Source organism: Capricornis sumatraensis, chromosome 13, assembly GCF_032405125.1.
Source record: "Capricornis sumatraensis isolate serow.1 chromosome 13, serow.2, whole genome shotgun sequence".
Taxonomy (NCBI): Eukaryota; Metazoa; Chordata; class Mammalia; order Artiodactyla; family Bovidae; genus Capricornis; species Capricornis sumatraensis.
In genome coordinates, this window is record NC_091081.1 from 27,381,847 (window position 1) to 27,401,392 (window position 19,546).

The 19,546-nt window shown below is 40.1% G+C and overlaps 1 protein-coding gene across 2 annotated transcripts in view; it reads left to right on the top strand.

Annotated features, from left to right (window-relative positions):
- CDK19 (cyclin dependent kinase 19) overlaps positions 1 to 17,042 on the top strand; it is a 167,264-nt gene extending 150,222 nt beyond the window's left edge. For both annotated transcript variants that reach the window (XM_068985255.1, XM_068985257.1), the window contains 7 exons: positions 4,053 to 4,196; positions 4,367 to 4,436; positions 10,986 to 11,058; positions 11,437 to 11,534; positions 12,286 to 12,364; positions 12,977 to 13,237; positions 16,911 to 17,042. In XM_068985255.1, the coding sequence (XP_068841356.1) occupies positions 4,053 to 4,196; positions 4,367 to 4,436; positions 10,986 to 11,058; positions 11,437 to 11,534; positions 12,286 to 12,364; positions 12,977 to 13,237; positions 16,911 to 17,042 (857 nt within the window). The remainder of the gene's footprint in view (positions 1 to 4,052; positions 4,197 to 4,366; positions 4,437 to 10,985; positions 11,059 to 11,436; positions 11,535 to 12,285; positions 12,365 to 12,976; positions 13,238 to 16,910) is intronic.
- The last annotated feature ends 2,504 nt before the right edge of the window (positions 17,043 to 19,546 follow it).

The window sequence follows — 19,546 nt, forward strand, 5'->3', positions numbered from 1 at the left end:
GCAGCCAAGGGCAGTGGCAGCTGTCTGTGAAGGTGGGAGAACTTTTTTTGATACGAAAAGTAAATGGAAGGGATAGAGCAGGGGTCCCCAACCTCTGGGCTGTGGACTGGTACCTCCTGTCAGATCAGTGGTGGCATTAGATTAGAAATAAAGCAAGCCAGAAAGAAAAACACCAATACAGTATAATAATGCATATATATGGAATTTAGAAAGATGGTAATGATAACCCTGTATGTGAGACAGCAAAAGAGACACAGATGTATAGAATGGTCTTTTGGACTCTGTGGGAGAGGGTGAGAGTGGGATGATTTGGGAGAATGGCATTGAAACATGTATATTATCATATGTGAAACGAATCGCCAGTCCAGGTTTGATGGCATGAGACAGGATGCTCGGGGCTGTGCACTGGGATGACCCAGAGGGATGGGATGGGGGAGGGAGGTGGGAGGGGGGCTCAGGATGGGGAACACATGTACACCCATGGCGGATTCATGTCAGTGTATGACAAAATCAATACAATATTGTAAAGTAATTAGCCTCCAATTAAAATAAATTTATATTTAAAAAAAAAAGAAAGTGCATAATAAATGTAATGCGCTTGGATTATCCCACCCCCTGCCCCTGCCCAACCTCCAGTCCATGGAAAAATCATCTTCCACAAAACTGGTCCCTGGTGCCAAAAAGGTTGGGGACTGCTGGGAGAGAGCGTTTCTTAGAATAAGCCTGACTCTGTTTCCATTCCAGTGGGTGCACTGAGGGGCTTTATTTTTTGAGACGTTTAGCATTATGGTTGCTTCTTCTGGTATTAGTTCTCTCTCTCTTGAGAACAATAAAATCTAGACAATCTCAGAAGGTACCAGAGGCTAGGAAGGGGCCAAAAGTTAAGACAGAGAAAAGGGGAGTGCTAGCTGGGAGCAACAGTTGGTGCTTTAGAACAGGACTGGTGGTGAGGTAACCCCGGGAACAGGGTGGAAGTACAGGATGTGCTAACAGCAGAACCTCCTGGGTGCTGGGCTCTTACCTAGCACTGTGCAGTCTATGTCAGAAGGGAGATTCCAGGAAGAAAAGGAAGACTCAGCCAGAAACCTTGTTAAACAAAATGACGCCCCACCAAAGACTGTCTCACTCTCAGAGATTCTTAGCAGACCCACGGCCTGTGTTTAACATGTACCTCGGGTGATTCTGTTGTGTGTGGTCCCCACACTTTGAGAAGCATAGTTTTATGAATATTTTCTGATTAACTGCTCTACTGTCGTAATAAAAAATAGATGTGTGTTTTGGAAATCAGGGTGATTGGGTATGAACTGGAAACCAACTATATATATTTCTTATTTCCTCAGGGTAAGGAGAACTGAAATTGAATTTTAACCAGCTCAGTAAAAATGAGACTTAGCAATTAAAGATAAAAACCTAATCACTGATTTCTAATTTTAGTCATCTCAATTATTTATTCTGGATAGAAGTGAGGAAAAAAGAAAAGTAATACCCCCACATTAGTTAGCTTATAGATTCATAGCAGACATAAATACACAGTTACTCATTCTTAGAATTCCGTGTATCTGGTTCATATCAGAAATGAGTATTATTTCTATTCAGAGCATGTAAAAGAGAGTTTGATTTGGCATCAGTGAAAATTTATGAAATGAGATTTAGCCCAGGAGGTGAGTGGTGGTGGTTGTGGTATGTGTGAGAGAGACACACACACACGGGGAGTGGGGCAGGGGGAGGCAGGGAGGAGAGGGGAGAGGAAGAGAGAGAAAAGGGCAAGTCATTGATAAAGGAAAGAGCTGAGAAATGGCTATAGATTGGGCTGGAGCCGGATGATCATTTAAAATTAGATGCTAATATGAGGCCAGACACCCTAGAATTTAATACTGCCCGCTACATTGAGGTTCCTTCTCTTAGCAGTTCTTCAGGAAATCTAGATACAGGCCCCTGTCCTTGATTAGAGGGCAAACCAGGAACTGTGTGGCCAGCAACATACAGTAGTTGTCTCCATTGACTGCATAGTAGAGGCAGCTGCAGGAAGACTGGGGACAGTCAGGCTGCCATATCAGGGCCAAGGGGACAGCCAGCGTGACATGGCAGAGAAAAAATGGCAAAGTAGACACTGAACAGTATTATTAGTCTGCTCTTTAGTGATGGATCTTCATGATGAGGATGATGAAGTTGTATTTTATAGCCTCTTAAGATGGCAGGTAATAACGTAATAAAAATGGCTACTGAAAGGATATGTTCCCATTATCCAGAAGGCTAACTTGTGTGGAAGGAAACCATCCCTGAATGGAGTCAGATACAGGAGACATTACTATATATTTTTTTCATTTAGTAATTTATGAAATGGCGTCCCAAGAGTAATTTTACCTGACAGCTTGTCTACAGAATGTGATTCCTGTGTTTAGAAGACTTGTAAACACTGTACTTTTCTATGCTGTCCCATAGTCTGTGTGTTATTAACTTTAAAAATACTAAGTGGCATTAAGTGGGCAAGTATGAATATACATCTCACAAAAATTAATTTGCATGTACATATGGCAAAGCATTATAAATATTACAGTCTTAGAATCTAGATTAAAACTGTATTATAGTTTTTCAATCTGTAAAATCCAAGTAGAATCATCTTTAACTGGTTATTTGAAGTAGTTAATAAAACTCTGAAAGATGCCTCAATTTATCTTGGCATGGTGGAGCTGGGGCAGCATCTAAGTGAGTATGTTCAGATCACTTCTCTTTACTGGTGTCACGCAATGCTTATATATACTTGTATTTATCAGCTTCTTGAAATGGCAACCCACTTCAGTATTCTTGCCTCGAGAATCCTGTGGACAGAGGAGCCTGGTGGGCTGCTGTCCATAGGGTCGCACAGAGTCAGACACGACTGAAGCGACTTAGCATGCATGCATGCGTTGGAGAAGGAAATGGCAACCCACTCCTGTATTCTTGCCTGGAAGAATCTCAGGGATGGAGGAGCCTGGTGGGCGGCCGTCTGTGGGGTTGCACGGAGTCGGACATGACTGAAGCGACTTAGCAGCAGCAGCAGACCTTACCACTTCTTGAAAACACTGAAGCTGGTATCTTTCAGACAAAAATTGAGTTTTTCCAAATTATTTTGTGTAATCTGTACTGTTTAGACTGACGACTCAAAAATTCTAGTCATTATGTTTTCGATTGCTTTAAAGAAACATATCACTGTACCTGATCATGATATTATTTTATTCTATCACATCTTGAGTGTTACACCTTGTTTTAGATTATCAATTGAATGCTTCAGCAATCAAATTACTAATAGTGGTTAGAAAGGCTTTTGCCTGAGTGTAAAGAAAATTCATTGTTTGCTAAGTTGAGGTCCCCAAGTTTATCTTGATCAGGAAATTTACAAGTAAATGTTTTTTATTTGACTTTCAGTCTGTTATGTGATGGTATAGCTGTGCCGTGTTCAGTGCTCAGTCGTGTCCGGCTCTTTGCGACCTCATGGACTGTAGCCCTCCAGGCTCCTCTGCCCATGGGGATTCTGCAGGCAAGAATACTGGAATGTGTTGCCATGCCCTCCTCCAGGAGATCTTTCCAACCCAGGGATCAAACCCAGGTCTCCCACATTGCAGGCAGATTCTTTACTGTCTGAACCACCAGAGAAGCCCAGTGATATAGCTATTTCATATCATATATATATGTTTTCTTAATATACTTACTGTATTCACTAAAAAGTTTTTTAAAATTTATTTGGGCGATTCTTTTCTTTTTAAAGTTATACTTAATATGCAGTATTATGTTAAGGTATATGACATATATAATTTTTATACATTACAAAATAATGATCACAGTAAGTCTAGTTACCATCTGTCACCATTGTAAAGTTATTACAATACCATTGACTTTATTCCCTTTGTGTACGTTTCATCCCTGTAACATCCTTGGAAGTTTGTACCTCTTAAGCTCTTTTACCTATTTCATCCATCTGCCTATCTTGAAAAATTTTTTTATATGTAGGTTGTGATTATACCAAGAAATTATAACCAAAGAAATATAATAAATATGTTTTTCTTCCTTCATAGATATATGGGCAATAGGTTGCATATTTGCTGAACTGTTGACTTCAGAACCTATTTTTCACTGTCGTCAGGAAGATATAAAAACAAGCAATCCTTTTCATCATGATCAACTAGACCGAATATTTAGTGTCATGGGATTTCCTGCAGGTAATTTATTTTTTTTTCAGAATAATACTTGAGTCATATTTCAAAAACATTCTTTTTGAAAAGGATATTTTAAGTATTTCTATGTATATTTTTAAGCTAAAATAACTAGATTTCTGATAAGTAACATTATTTCCTGTAACAACATTCAGTATTTTTTTTTTTTGCCTAAGATAAAGACTGGGAAGATATTAGAAAGATGCCAGAATACCCAACACTTCAGAAAGACTTTAGAAGAACAACGTAAGTAATACCATATTACATACAAGTAACATCCAGTGGGAATATTTAAGTGAATCCTTTTAAAAACCAGATAGATTATTGTTTAAACCAGAAACTTAGATGTTAGTATATTAATTATGTTTATGATTTAAAGAAGATATTTCAAATGTTGTTAATGTATATGCCAGGCTTAGGCAAATATTTATTTAAAAACTTTTAAGAATTTAGGGGTCAATATAGTTTAAAAGTCTCTTCTGTTTAGCTTGGAAAGGGGCTCAGTTCAATGGCACTTCCATCTCTATCTGTGTCATGAATTGTGTCTGAATTGCTGGGCTAGGCAGCCAGTAAGGGCGGCAGGAGGAAGAACACATGGCTAAGATCTGAGGAAAACTAACTGGTGGGGATGTGGGTGCTGAGTGGGAATGAGAGGAGTTTGTTATAAATACGTGCACCTAGAGGAAAGGTGGAAGAGAGTCTCTTTTGGGAAGTGTCAGAGAGAAATTTCAGGACAGAAATGGCTTGTAGGAACAAAAGCAGACCTCATAAAGCAGCAGCGAATGGCACTGATCATTTTGGGCCTCTCTTTCACACAGTCCTAGGTAGGGGTCCTTGCCTCTTTGCAGCTCCTAAACAGAGCGCTGACATTGCTCAGGTGTCTGAATTGGGCTCTCTTCTCACCCTAGACATTTCCCTAGACAGTCTCTGTGATTTGATGGCTACAGCGCACCATCAGTTATGCTGATGGTTCCCAATTGATACATTCTACTCCCATTTCCTTTCCAAGTTTCAGACCCTTGTATCTAACTGCTTTTTGGAATCCCAAATTGAGTGTCCCATAAATACTTCAAAATAGGTGTCCCAAACTGAGCTCATCATCTGTCCTCCTAAACTTTTCCTCCCACTGTATTTCTTATCTTAGGAAATGGCTCCATGATTTACCTAATTGTTCAGGCTAAAGACCTTAAAGATGTCCCTAATCCTTCTCCTCTCTCACTGTCTTCCATTTTATCCCCTAGTGTCCAAACAATTAGCAAATCTAGTAAATTCTTTGTTTCAATATCCTTCAGATCTCTGTATTTCTCTCCATCTGCCCTGCCACTATTGTAGACCAGACCTCTACCCTCTCTCTTGCCTGGGATCCTGCATTGGCCTCATAAGTGGTATTTCTACCCTCAGTTTTCATTCTGACTCACTGCCTGTTCTGCAGTCATCGCTAAAGGCACATCTGAACATGTCAGTCTTCACGCTGCTCTCAGTTTTTAAATATGGCTTAAAAAGCCTGGGCGTCTACATCACCAAATTTATCTCCTAAACCTCTGTCCACTTTGTACTCTGTGGGCTGCACATCATAAATTTCTTTAAGATCCTCAAAACCCCTGAGCGTTCTTGGACCCCTGGATTTTTACACATGCTGTTCCCTCAGTCTGGGATGTATTGATACCATCCTCCCACCCCTTTCATCAGATAACTCCTGCTTATCCTTTCTATCCTGAGGAGGTCTCCCCTTGTCCTTCTAGTCAGATGCTTCCCCTCTGCAGTCCGGTGGCATATCCTGAGCTGCTTCTCTCAGCACTCATCACTTTGCTCGACAGTTGGCTTTTGAACACTTATCTGCCTTTCCCTCTAGAATATGGATCGTGCCTATTTTATACACCATTATAGGCATCTCCAGGGCCTACTATATAGTGTGTGTTCATTAGTTACTTGTCAAATTGGTATTAAATGAAAGTGGTTCACGTAATTGAAGATAAGCTGGTAATATAACAGAAAATTAATTAAGACACAACATTTTATCTTAGTATTTAAAGGCCAAAGGAAGAGTTTTACATAAAGTGATAGTATTTATAATAACCAGAAATAATAGGAGAGAAATTTAGAAAGATAAATAAAATTTAGTAAAAAAGTAACAGAAAAAGTTCAGAGATAAGAGCCCATACTTTCTAAGCAAACAATTTCATCCACATAAAAGCTGCCTGCTAATACATAACACAAAAAGGAATTTATTAAAAATTAGCTAAATATAATCCAGTTTACATACAAGTCACTAAAGTATAATAAAAAATTCCAGATAATATTATGACAAATGACATTAAAAAGTAAACAAATAACTTGTTTTCACTATATCAGATAAAAAGAACCAAAAAAATTACTCTTGATGTGAACTATGAAGGGTAACAATAGAATTTTTTCTGTAATCTTTCCAAAGTGTCAGCTCTTTTTAGCTCATTAGAAGGCAAGGTGAGAGAGAATTAAAAGGAAATAAATAAGTTGACTTTAAAAAATTGAATGTTTGAATACACATGCTGATAAAATGCTTTATAATGTATATAGAGAGTTTTAAAATTGTTCAGCTCCTAAATTGTAGTGAATCTAGAAGAGGACAATACAGAAAATGACAGTTTACCCTATTTGTAACACTACAAAAAATAAGAAACCACAATGGGAATCTAGCAATAGGATTTTTCAACTTCAAGACCTTTTACATTATGATAGACACAGCCTTAGAATCTAGAGTTAACTCAAGAAATCAGTTGATTCAACATAAAGACCAAAACTTTGTTGACAGACTCCATTTCTACATAAACGTTAAAGTTCCATTTAACCATCACTAAACTTAATGGTTACCTTGCCAAAACAATATTCCTGGTATTGGAGGAAAAAAAATTTTAAGTTAATATACATGGCAAAGATTTTCTTAAAAATACCTGGTGTTGGTAAGTGTATAATAAAATGGGCATTCTTACTTATACCTACTGGGGAGAATGAATGCTTCTCAGACATTATGTCTGTGGAATCTCAGACATTCCGCAGACCACCTGGAGACCTTGTTAAAGATGCAGATTCTGATTTAGAATCTGGAATAGGGCCTGAGTACCTGCACAGAATGGTCTCTGTTTGTTTCCAAGGCAAACCATTCAATATCACAGTAATCCAAGTCTATGCCCCAACCAGTAACGCTGAAGAAGCTGAAGTTGAACAGTTCTATGAAGACCTACAAGACCTTTTAGAACTCATACCCCAAAAAGATGTCCTTTTCATTATAGGGGACTGGAATGCAAAAACAGGAAGTCAACAAATACCTGGCATAACAGGCAGATTTGGCCTTGGAATATGAAATGAAGCAGGGCAAAGGCTAATAGCGTTTTGCCAAGAGAACACACTGGTCATAGCAAACACCCTCTTCCAACAACACAAGAGAAGACTCTACACATGGACATCACCAGATGGTCAATACCAAAATCAGATTGATTATATTCTTTGCAGCCAAAGATGGAGAAGCTCTATACAGTCAGCAGAAGCAAGATCAGAAACTGACTGTGGCTCAGATCATGAACTCCTTATTGCCAAATTCAGACTGAAATTGAAGAAAGTAGGGAAGACCACTAGACCATTCAGGTATGACCTAAATCAAATCCCTTACGATTATACAGTGGAAGTGAGAAATAGATTTAAGGGCCTAGATCTGATAGATAGAGTGCCTGATGAACTATGGACGGAGGTTCCTGACAATGTACAGGAGACAGGGATCAAGACCATCCCCATGGAAAAGAAATGCAAAAAAAGCAAAATGGCTGTCTGGGGAGGCCTTACAAATAGCTGTGAAAAGAAGAGAAGCAAAAAGCAAAGGAGAAAAGGAAAGATATAAGCATCTGAATGCAGAGTTCCAAAGAACAGCAAGGAGAGATAAGAAAGCCTTCCTCAGTGATCAGTGCAAAGAAATAGAGGAAAAGAACAGAATGAGAAAGACTAGAGATCTCTTTAAGAAGATTAGATACCACGGGAACATTTCATGCAAAGATGGGCTTGATAAAGGACAGCAATTGTCTGGACCTAACAGAAGCAGAAGATATTAAGAAGAGATGGCAAGAATACACAGAAGAATGGTACAAAAAAGATCTTCAAGACCAAGATAATCACAATGGTGTGATCACTCACCTAGAGCCAGACATCCTGGAATGTGATGTCAAGTGGGCCTTAGAAAGCATCACTATGAACAAAACTAGTGGAGGTGATGGAATTCCAGTTGAGCTATTTCAAATCCTGAAAGATGATGCTGTGAAAGTGCTGCACTCAATATGCCAGCAAATTTGGAAAATTCAGCAGTGGCCACAGGACTGGAAAAGGTCAGTTTTCATTCCAATCCCAAAGAAAGGCAATGCCAAAGAATGCTCAAACTACCACACAATTGCACTCATCTCACATGCTAGTAAAGTAATGCTCAAAATTCTCCAAGCCAGGCTTCAGCAATACGTGAACCATGAACTTCCAGATGTTCAAGCTCGTTTTAGAAAAGGCAGAGGAACTAGAGATCAAATTGCCAACATCCACTGGATCATGGAAAAAGCAAGAGAGTTCCAGAAAAACATTTATTTCTGCTTTATTGACTATGCCAAAGCCTTTGACCATGTGGATCACAAGAAACTGTGGACAATTCTGAAAGAGATGGGAATACCAGACCACCTGCCCTGCCTCTTGAGAAACCTATATGAAGGTCTGGAAGCAACAGTTAGAACTGGACATGGACCAACAGACTGGTTCCAAATAGGAAAAGGAGTATGTCAAGGCTGTATATTGTCACCCTGCTTATTTAACTTCTATGCAGAGTACATCATGAGAAACGCTGGACTGGAAGAAACACAAGCTGGAATCAAGATTGCCAGAAGAAATGTCAATAACCTCAGATATGCAGATGATACCACCTTTATGGCAGAAAGTGAAGAGGAACTAAAAAGCCTCTTGATGAAAGTGAAAGAGGAGAGTGAAAAAGTTGGCTTCAAGCTCAACATTCAGAAAACGAAGATCATGGCATCCGGTCCCATCACTTCATGGGAAATAGATGGGGAAACAGTGGAAACAGTGTCAGACTGTATCTTTTTTGGGCTCCAAAATCACTGCAGATTGTGACTGCAGCCATGAAATTAAAAGACGCTTACTTCTTGGAAGAAAATTATGACCAACCTAGATAGCATATTGAAAAGCAGAGACATTACTTTGCCAACAAAGGTCCATCTAGTCAAGGCTATGGTTTTTCCAATGGTCATGTATGGATATGAGAGTTGGACTGTGAAGAAGGCTGAGCACCGAAGAATTGATGCTTTTGAACTGTGGTGTTGGAGAAGACTCTTGAGAGTCCCTTGGACTGCAAGGAGATCCAACCAGTCCATTCTGAAGGAGATCAGCCCTGGGATTTCTTTGGAAGGAATGATGCTAAAGCTGAAACTCCAGTACTTTGGGCACCTCATGAGAAGAGTTGACTCATTGGAAAAGACTCTGATGCTGGGAGGGATTGGGGGCAGGAGGAGAAGGGAACAACAGAGGATGAGATGGCTGGATGGCATCACTGACTCAATGGACGTGAGTCTGAGTAAACTCCGGGAGTTGGTGATGAACAGGGAGGCCTGGCGTGCTGAGATTCATGGGGTCGCAAAGAGTCGAACACGACTGAGCGACTGAACTGAACTGAACTGAACTGAACCTGCATGCCTAGTGCAGGCTTTCCGGTGCCCATGCTACTGGTCTGAGGGCCAGGTTCATGTAGCAAGTTCTAGAGCACACACAAAAGGCTTTGGCATGTACTTACCCTTTGACTTAATAAATCTAAGACTTTATCCTGAAAAAGCATCAAAGCAGCCACACATAGCTAAGATGAGGCACCTAGTTAGAGGTTAACTAACTGCCCAAAATTGCACAACTGGTAAATGACTGAGTCAGGGTCTGGGAGGGGCCTCTGATTCTCACCTGCCATGCAGTTCTGTCCCCCTGAATGTGTACCAGATTTAGGATCTGTACTTTCTAAGTGTTGTGAAACAAGTGTCATTAGTAACAGTAGAAAATGTTCAACCAGTACAAATAAAAAGCTTAAAGAGCATTTGGCAAGAGAAAACACTTATAAAACAACATTAAGGACAACTTATATATACTATGATTCCAATTTTATTAAAACAAATACCTCTTTGTGTGTATATATATGTATGCACAGAAGAAATGCCAAAGGAAAATTATCAAATCTTGATGACAAGAGTTTTTTAAATTGCTTCCTAGCTTGATTATGAGTGTTTTCAAATTTTTCTTTATACTTTTTTATATTCTCTAAATTTTTTACCATAAACATATATTACCTGTTTCTTGACCTTTTAAATTTGAAATATTTCATATGTAGGAAAGAATATACATAATGAAAATATGTAGTCTATTTAGAATAATAAAGTGAATACCCATTTACTCACCCCTCAGCCTGAGCAGTTGATATCCTGATATAGAATATGTACATAGGAAGGAATTGCTGGATCACAGGATAGTCACATTTTCAGCTCTAATGGTTAATGCATTATTATTTTCCAAAGTAATTCTAACAGTATAAACTCTTACATGCAGTGTGTAACAATTCTTATTTATTTTTTACACATTTACCAACATTTGGTTTTGTGTTCCTTTTTAATCAGAAAACAAAACAAAACAATGGCTTAAATGAATACATACCTCATAGGAAAACCAACCTTGGAACCTTCCATTAAAAGATCTCAATTGTGTGAATGTCCTCAATAGTGTGTGGATGTCATGTCTTTGCAGGTACGCCAACAGTAGCCTCATAAAGTACATGGAGAAACACAAGGTCAAGCCTGACAGCAAAGTATTCCTTTTGGTAGGTGCATCTCTCCAGAGTGGGAAGGTGATCCTTAGCACAGCTCTCACCCTACCCCACTTACTGTGAAATTGTCCCAGCTCTTCCTCCTCTTCAGGAAAAAAAGGAAACTGGTGGATGCTGGGGCAAAATTAAATCTTTTTCCTTTGAGATATCACCCTTGACTTTTAGCCTTGTTTCCAGTGGTTTACCAGTAGGAAAAAAAAAAAAATTCTAAAACGGCTTCACTGCTAATCATTTCTGTCAGTTTCGCATAAATGTGTGCAGTGTATCAATAAATGGGCACTTGATGTTAATTCTGTTAGACATCAACACAGTCCAAACATTCACCTGGAAGCAGACTTTCCTGTGCTGTCAATTTCTTGTGTGTGATTCTAGCTTCAGAAACTCCTTACGATGGATCCAACCAAGAGAATTACCTCCGAGCAGGCCCTGCAGGATCCCTATTTTCAGGAGGACCCCTTGCCGACATTAGAGTATGTATCCTTCCTTTTCTGTGCACTTTGCTCCAGGTTGAAGGTGTGCGGTGGTGGCTAAAGGCAAGGGAAGCACTTGTTACTCGAGTCTTTTATTTCCTTGGTTAATACCACCTCGGGAAACACTAGTCGAGAGGTCCTGTACTTTGAAACAGGCAAAGCTGTAAAGAGGTGTGAATGAAAACAAGTTTATGGAATGATCATTAGTCAGTTTTACAGACAAAAACTGAAGCTGAGAACAGATGGGACTTTTATTATAGATCGGTCAGCCAGAACAGTTTACACCAAACCAGTAGGGAACTGAGCTTTTAAAATTCTGTGTCTCTGCTGTGTTATTATACTTCTCCATTTCCCCATCCTTATTATACCCACAGATATAAATTGTGCTTGGACTTACTGATATTAGAGGTACAGCTTTTCTTGAGAAAAAAATTATTTTCATTGTTGAAGCAAATACACAGTCAGCTCTTTTTAGTGCTGATGAAGTTTGTGTGGAGAAATTTCTGTGTTACATATGTCAACTAGCTAAACGCAGTTTTAAGATGTTATTGAAAGGGGCAGTTATACTAGTGTAAAACTTAGATGACAAATTGTTCTTTTCTTATTGCTTAAATTGTGTTGAGAGGCATACCAGCCACAGATGAAGAGTAGGAAATTTTTTTAAAAAGTGGAATTTTAAATGCACAAGGTCAATCATACTATAGATTTTAGGTCATGACATGTATTTTTTTTTTCCTTCAATGATTTGTAGTGTGTTTGCTGGCTGCCAGATTCCATACCCCAAACGAGAATTCCTTAATGAAGATGAACCTGAAGAAAAAGGTGACAAGGTATGAATTGCACTTAGGGAAGGATAAATGTAGTAATTCCTATATATTTAACTGCACGTTATTTAATTGTGTATTTACTTTATTGTAGATGTACTCTGCAGTTTGAGATATGCATTCACAGATAAATGAACTTCCTGATTTGTTTTACAGTCTATTTTATTCCCCAATTCTTGATGCTTGCTTTGGTTGGTTCAGTGCCACTGCCATCATTTTATGCCGGCTGCTTTTAAAGCATCACTCCATGCTTTGATTGTACTGACTCCTCCCCACACAGCCGTTCTTTTTCCAAATTGACTGAAAAGACTGTTAGAGCTATTTCAAGGAGTTGCTCTTTCCTCTGGGCCTGTGTCTTCAGTGGAATGTCTGTCCCTGACAGGGAGGATTACTGTGCGATCTAATGAACTTCAGAGAGCGAGTCCTGTTTGGGGCTCTGTACTCACCTTCGGGGGTGCTGTATTCCCTGGCTGCTCCATTCTCCAGGCATGCCAGTCACTTTGGTGTCCCACGTAGGTCTCTCCCCAGGTTGGCTGACAGTCTCATATGCATATCCTACAATGACAGGCGTGATTTCGTTCCATACCAAGCTTGCCTTTGTTTTTCTCTTTTCATAAGAACCAGCAACAGCAGCAGAACCAACATCAGCAGCCCACAGCCCCTCCACAGCAGGCAGCTGCCCCCCCGCAGGCACCCCCACAGCAGCAGAACAGCACCCAGACCAACGGGACTGCAGGAGGTGCAGGGGCCGGGCCGGCCGGAGCAGGGCTGCAGCATAGCCAGGACTCCGGCCTTAACCAGGTGCCTCCCAACAAGAAACCGCGGCTGGGGCCTTCAGGCACAAACTCGGGCGGGCCTGTTATGCCCTCAGATTATCAGGTACTCCCCCTCAATGTTGTACTTTTTCATGTTGACATACTGTTAGAAAACAAAACTCAACTGAGCAAATTTTAAAAGGTCTCATTGGCTGTATTCAGTGATTCATGTATCAGGTAGCAGCTCATCTAGCATATAGAAAAAGGCTCTGAAGAGCTGTGCGAAAGGAAAGACTTCTGGACTTCTGTAGGTAGGAGGAGGTGGGACAGGATGTTGCTTTAGCAGAGAGCTGATCATGTCAGGCCAGGGCACCTTCCTCTGGGGACTGCAGGAGTCTACCAGGTAGATTACTTCTCAAGTGCTGAGTGGAGATTGCAGACTGACTGGGGAAGAGTACATTCCTGGGAGGGGCTGAAACTGCACTTAGGTTAGGTATTAAGTTTCAGTTTGGTTACATGGGCTTAACACAAATGACTCCATTTTGAGCCTGTTGTCTCTTTTTTTAGCAATACATTTTATGAAATGGTAAGTATACATACGGACTTTCCAGGTAGCTCAGTGGTAAAGAATCCGCTTGCCAAGCAAGAGATGCAGGTTCCATCCTAGGGTCGTGAAGATTCTCCTGAAGAAGGAAATGACAGCCTACTTCAGTATTCTTGCCGGGAAGATCCCATGAACAGAGGAGCTGGTGGGCTGCAGTCCATGGGGGTCACAAAGAGTCAGACAACTGAGTGGCTAGACAACAATACTTAAAATAGATCCTTTTAGAAATAAGCAGTGCTTAACTCTAAAGTTTGATTTTACAGTCCTAGTCTTTCTAGGGCATTATATGAAAATGAAGATTTTTGTCATTTCATGTAATTGCAAGATATTTTGTTTCTTGTTTATCTTACAACCCTGAGGAAGGAAGGTGAGGCAGGCAGCTCCTCCTCAACATTCCTCATTTTACCCTTCCAGCTGTCTGTCAGGTTTGGGTCTGAAAAAGACCCCTAGATAAGCAGTTGAAAGGGAGAGGAATGGTGCCTCACTGTGAACAAAGGAAGCAGCATACTTCAGAAGGATTTGCCATTCCTGGGAGGGAATAATCAGTACATAGCCACATGGCAGAAGAGACAGGGACAAAGAGTCGTCGGGAATAACTGTTAAATCTCACAAGAAATAATTCTGAGACAAGAAAATACATTTGTTGAGATTCAAACAAACTACAAACTACAACTGTATTACCATTCAAGAAATTAAAGGAAGAAACCCTAAGGATTGATGTTTGGAGAGACAGGTAAAAATACGGGTGAAAACTGTAGGGAATCTTGTGGCGGGGGCGGGTGGGGGGGGGAATGTTTTCAAGGTAGTAACAAACTTAAGATCTAAGAAGGGAAACAAAAGACTTTAAAAAAAGGTTTAGAACCACAGTCCTTCAGGGAACTGGTGGAGAAGGAGCACGTAGGAGAGAGATAATAGAAAACAAAACCACAGGCAGCGAAGACATAAACTCACTGATTAGGAACTGGAAACCAGAGAAACGTTAACAAGAAAGACATAATAAATAGCTGTTTAAACTGGCTTTACATTTTGAATATCTCAACACAAATACTTTGAAAACTTCTCTTGGAAGATTCCCTGTAAGCAGCCATATAATAGCACTTCTACTGGTTCCAATTAAACTAATCAAGACATCAGTTTGGTCTGCAAAGCAGCTTGCTATTTGGGTAGCAGTCACGAACATATTTGAATTTTACTATAAAGTCAGTTTTCCCCCTAACGTTAGTTTATTCCTATTGTATTATATGAGCAACAAACCTTTATCATATACTAGCACATCTTGGTGTCTCTGATTATGTTATATTAGACTGATTATAGTCAATCATGGACAGATTACTTAACTAAGTGTATTTACTCCTTTCAAATCTAGGAGTTCTTCAGATGTTTCTCTTTGTCTACACTGAGCTGTCTACTTAAAAATAAACTAGCATCTCTGTGACATGGATAGCTTTCTCAGCTAATTAGTTGGAAAGATTAGCATGAAGGGTGAGGATGAGAGACCTCTTTGCAGCTCTCATAGTATCAGCACTGCTGCTGCTGCTGCTAAGTCGCTTCAGTCGTGTCCGACTCTGTGTGACCCCATAGATGGCACCCCACCAGGCTCCTCTGTCCCTGCGATTCTCCAGGCAAGAATACTGGAGCGGGTTGCCATTTCCTTCTCCAATGCATGCATACATGCTAAGTCATTTCAGTCGTGTCCGACTCTTTGTGAAGCTGTGGACAACAACCCACCAGGCTCCTCTGTCCACGGGATTCTCTAGGCAAGAATACTGGAGTGGGTTGCCATTTCCTTCTCCCAAATTTGTTTTTTATCCAGTATGGAGGAGCTATTGTGCAGAGTCTAATCTGCTAAAGTAAAAGCAGTCATAGGCAGCCTAACAACTGTAGGCCTTGTGAATGGAAAGAACTTTTTTTTTTTCCATAATAAACTTACAATAAATGTTGTTAGGATTTGTCAAGGCTTCTTACAACAATATGACCAAGAGTTGTGTAACAAAGGAAGGAATTAAGCGGCATTATTTTTAACCAAGACTATCTTATTGCCCTGTTTTCTTGGACCAGATGTTGCAAATCCAGTTTGGCTGCCTCTCGTGCACTGAGTGGGGCAGCCTTGCTGATTTGTCCTTCATTAAACCCACCAATGCCACCTCAAGGTCATTTACATTTTAAACTTCAAGTAATAGCTTTATTGGGCTTCCCTGGTGGCTCAGACAGTAAAGAATCTGCCTGCAATGCAGGAGACCTGGGTTTGATCCCTTGGTTGGGAAGGTCTCCTGGAAGAGGGCATGGCAACCCACTCCAGTACTCTTGCTTGGGAAATCCTATGGGCAGAGGAGCCTGGCGGGCTACAGTCCGTGGGGTCACAAAGAGTCAGATACGACTGAGCGACTAACACTTTCACAATAACTTTATTACATAGGATCTTGTCATGCTTTGCTCACAGGAAGAACCAGTCTTCTGGGCAGAGCCAGACACAGCTGCAGTTAACGCTTATAGTTAACCAAGCACTATATTCTATTTCTATAGATGAATTTTTCTTTTACTTTTTTTTCATATTTGTTCTTGATACCATGAAGATGAATGTTTCATTTAAGGTAATAAAAATACACTGAATTGAAATACATTTGTCTCAGCCTTCTCGAGGGAATTTTCACATACAGTTTTTTTTTTTAATTCTAAATGTTATCTGAAGCTGATTTTAAAAAAAGCACCTATTTGCTGCTACCTTGTCTTGCTTTGTCAAGTAGGTGGTGCTGCTGAGGCTACTCTAGCCTCTACCTGAGGAAACTCTTTCCTAAAAACGATTTCTTAGTCACAGGTTTGTTATTTATAATGAGAAAATTAACAGCACATCAGTATACATTATGAACACCACTGGATCAAAATGCCAAATTGATTCTTCCTGTTTGCAAATCTCAGTTATGCAAAGAATCTCTAACCAGAATTAGTCAGCATCAATTTCCCCTCTACTTCTCATTGCCCGTGTGGCTTATCTTCCAAAGACATCCAGCCAGCTTTCGTGCATGCTAGCACAGTGGTAGCAGGCTATGTGAAATCAGCAAAACGTACTGACACATGAAATTAGCTGTCAGCTACCATGGGTCAGAACCTACAGCTTCTGTGTCCTATTGTGGTGAACATCTTGAGCTGCTCTCGTACCCCATAGGTCATCCCCTTTTCCTGTTTCCTCTCCTAGCACTCCAGCTCGCGCCTGAATTACCAAAGCAGCGTCCAGGGATCCTCTCAGTCCCAGAGCACACTAGGCTACTCCTCCTCGTCTCAGCAGAGTGCACAGTACCACCCATCTCACCAGGCCCACCGCTACTGACCGGCCACAGCCCAGAGCACAGACTCCAGCAATATGATGTCTGCATTGAAGAGAACCAAAAATGCAAGCTCTGATGCTGCCAGCCACTTAGGAGGAAAACTATTTACGGAGCATTTTGCAAGACTGACTGACGTCTCTTCTTTAGTGACTTAAAGAAGATGTTTGTGAAGTTTCCCCAACAGCCTTTCCCTGCATGTGTCCCATTGAGACTTCTCTGATAAAGCGTCTGATCTAATCCCAGCACTTAACTTCTGTAACCTTCAGCATCTTTGGGAAGGATTTCCTGGTGCACCTTTCTCATGCTGTAGCAATCGCTATGATTTCTCTTTCCAGAGCTCTTTTATTAGGATTTTAATGTTTTAGAAACAAGACTCCAGTGGTATATAGTTTTATACTTCATGAACTGAGCTAGCAACACAGGTAGATATGCCCCTCTCACAGCACTGCGTGGTTTTTGCAGAATGCAACTCTTTTGTTCATGGAAGTCTTAAACCGGAACTGTTACTGTCCCAAAGTACCTTACTATTGCATTTTTATTTATCTAGTTTCAGGGAAGGTCTAATAAAAAGACAAGTGGTGGGACAGTGGGAACCTGCAACCAAAAACAGCCTAGATCTTTGCAGTTACTATGCTTTATGCTATGAAGAACTAAAACGTGGTAATTTTTATATAATCCTTCATATGGAACTTAGTTCCCAGAATCATCTTATTCTGAATAGTATTCAGTAATTAAGAATGATAATTTTAAACTTCATGTAGCTTAAGTCTACTTTAAAAAGGGTTTTAAGAGCTTTGATGAAATACAGTCCTCTGGTGACCCACACCAGAAAACTGGAGAGAGGATTAACTGCACTTGGGTTTCTTTAAGAGTAATGCTGATCACAGGATGTATTGCTTCCCTTTGAAGGAAAAGCTTTTCTTGTGTATTGTACATACAGCTGGCTTCTCTAAAGAACTGTTGGTTTCTTCACATCTGGGTCAGCTTGAGTAACTTTCTTACATAATCAAGGGTACTCAAATAGAAGCCTGCAGATTAATCTGCTTTTAAAACAAAAAGCAGTGTTCTCCATTCGTATTTGTGTTAGACATAGAGTGACTATTTTCAAAGCATGTTACAAGTTTAGGTTTTGTTCATGTTTCAAGTATGTATGATGTATGCATAATTTTGCTGTTATTACTGAAACTTAATTCTATCAAGAATCTTTTCATTGCACTGAATGCTTTCTTTTGCCCCTAGGAGAAAACGTAATAATTTTGTGCCTAAACTATGGGCAGATAGTATACGACTATATTATCTAAGTACATATTTACATTTCTATGATCTATGAATTAGAGGCTGAGTTTGCTCTTAGCCAGTGAGTTCTTTCTTAGCCAGCATAAGGAAGCTCCCCAGAGTCCCACAGAAATGTAAAGACTTAAGAGCTTCCATTGTAATGAAAGGGGCAAGAAATTTGTGTTCTTCTAAATGCTACTAGCAGCACCAGCCTTGTTTTAATGTTTTCTTGAGCTAGAAGAAATAGCTGATCGTTGTTATATGCAAGTTATATGCATTTTTTTTTACTCTTCCTTGTGAACTTATCTACCTGGTTATCTACTCTGGGTCCATACACAAGTAAAATAAGATTTTAGACAGAAGCCAGTATACATTTTGCACTATTGATGTGATACTGTAGCCAGCAAGGACCTTCCTGATCTCAGCATAATAATGCTTATTAATAACAAAGACTGTGTAGGGACGCTGATGAACACGGACGATGAAACAGTTGACCTGCTCCACTGGAAGGAATTGATTGTCTCCATGGTGATTTACTGCTTCCGCTGTTAAAAATGAGAAACTAGTAGCCCTCTGTATAATGTAGCCACCTGTGTGAAGTTCTGTCCTGGGCCCTGAAGCCTCCGTGTCATCAGATCTTCACGGTACCCTCCCCCTGTGTCCAGGTCATGCTGGGGGAGATGGGAAGGGCAAGACATAGTTCCTGTCCTTGAAGAGCTTCATGACTGAGTCCATGACAGGAAGCCTTCCTGGGATGACAGGCTTATAAATGAAACCATCTTAGAACATGAGGTCTGTTCGTTTACTTCTAAACCCTCTTGAAGAGAGTTATTATCCCAAGTTTTGCCCTATAATAAACAAGCATCACAGAGAGATTTCTTTGTTTATCTACCTTCAAGAAAAGCAACAATTAAGTATCACCACAGTCATTAATATATATTTGAAATGTTAACATCAGCCTTTCAACAATTGGGTGGCCCTTGTAGGCAGAATATACTCAACTAAGTTGAGTTTGTAGGAAATTACAGTGAAAAGAGAAGCTCTGTTCCTGCCCTTGAGAGGGGCATACATTTAGTAAAAGACAAACCCAAATATGTGTATGAATCAAAATATCATGCCCTTTAATACACTTTGATATAAATCCTTGTGATATGTGCTTATATGATCACAGGACTACCTTGCTTTCTTTGCATGTAGTGAATTTTAGTGGCAGAACTGATACAGAAACTGG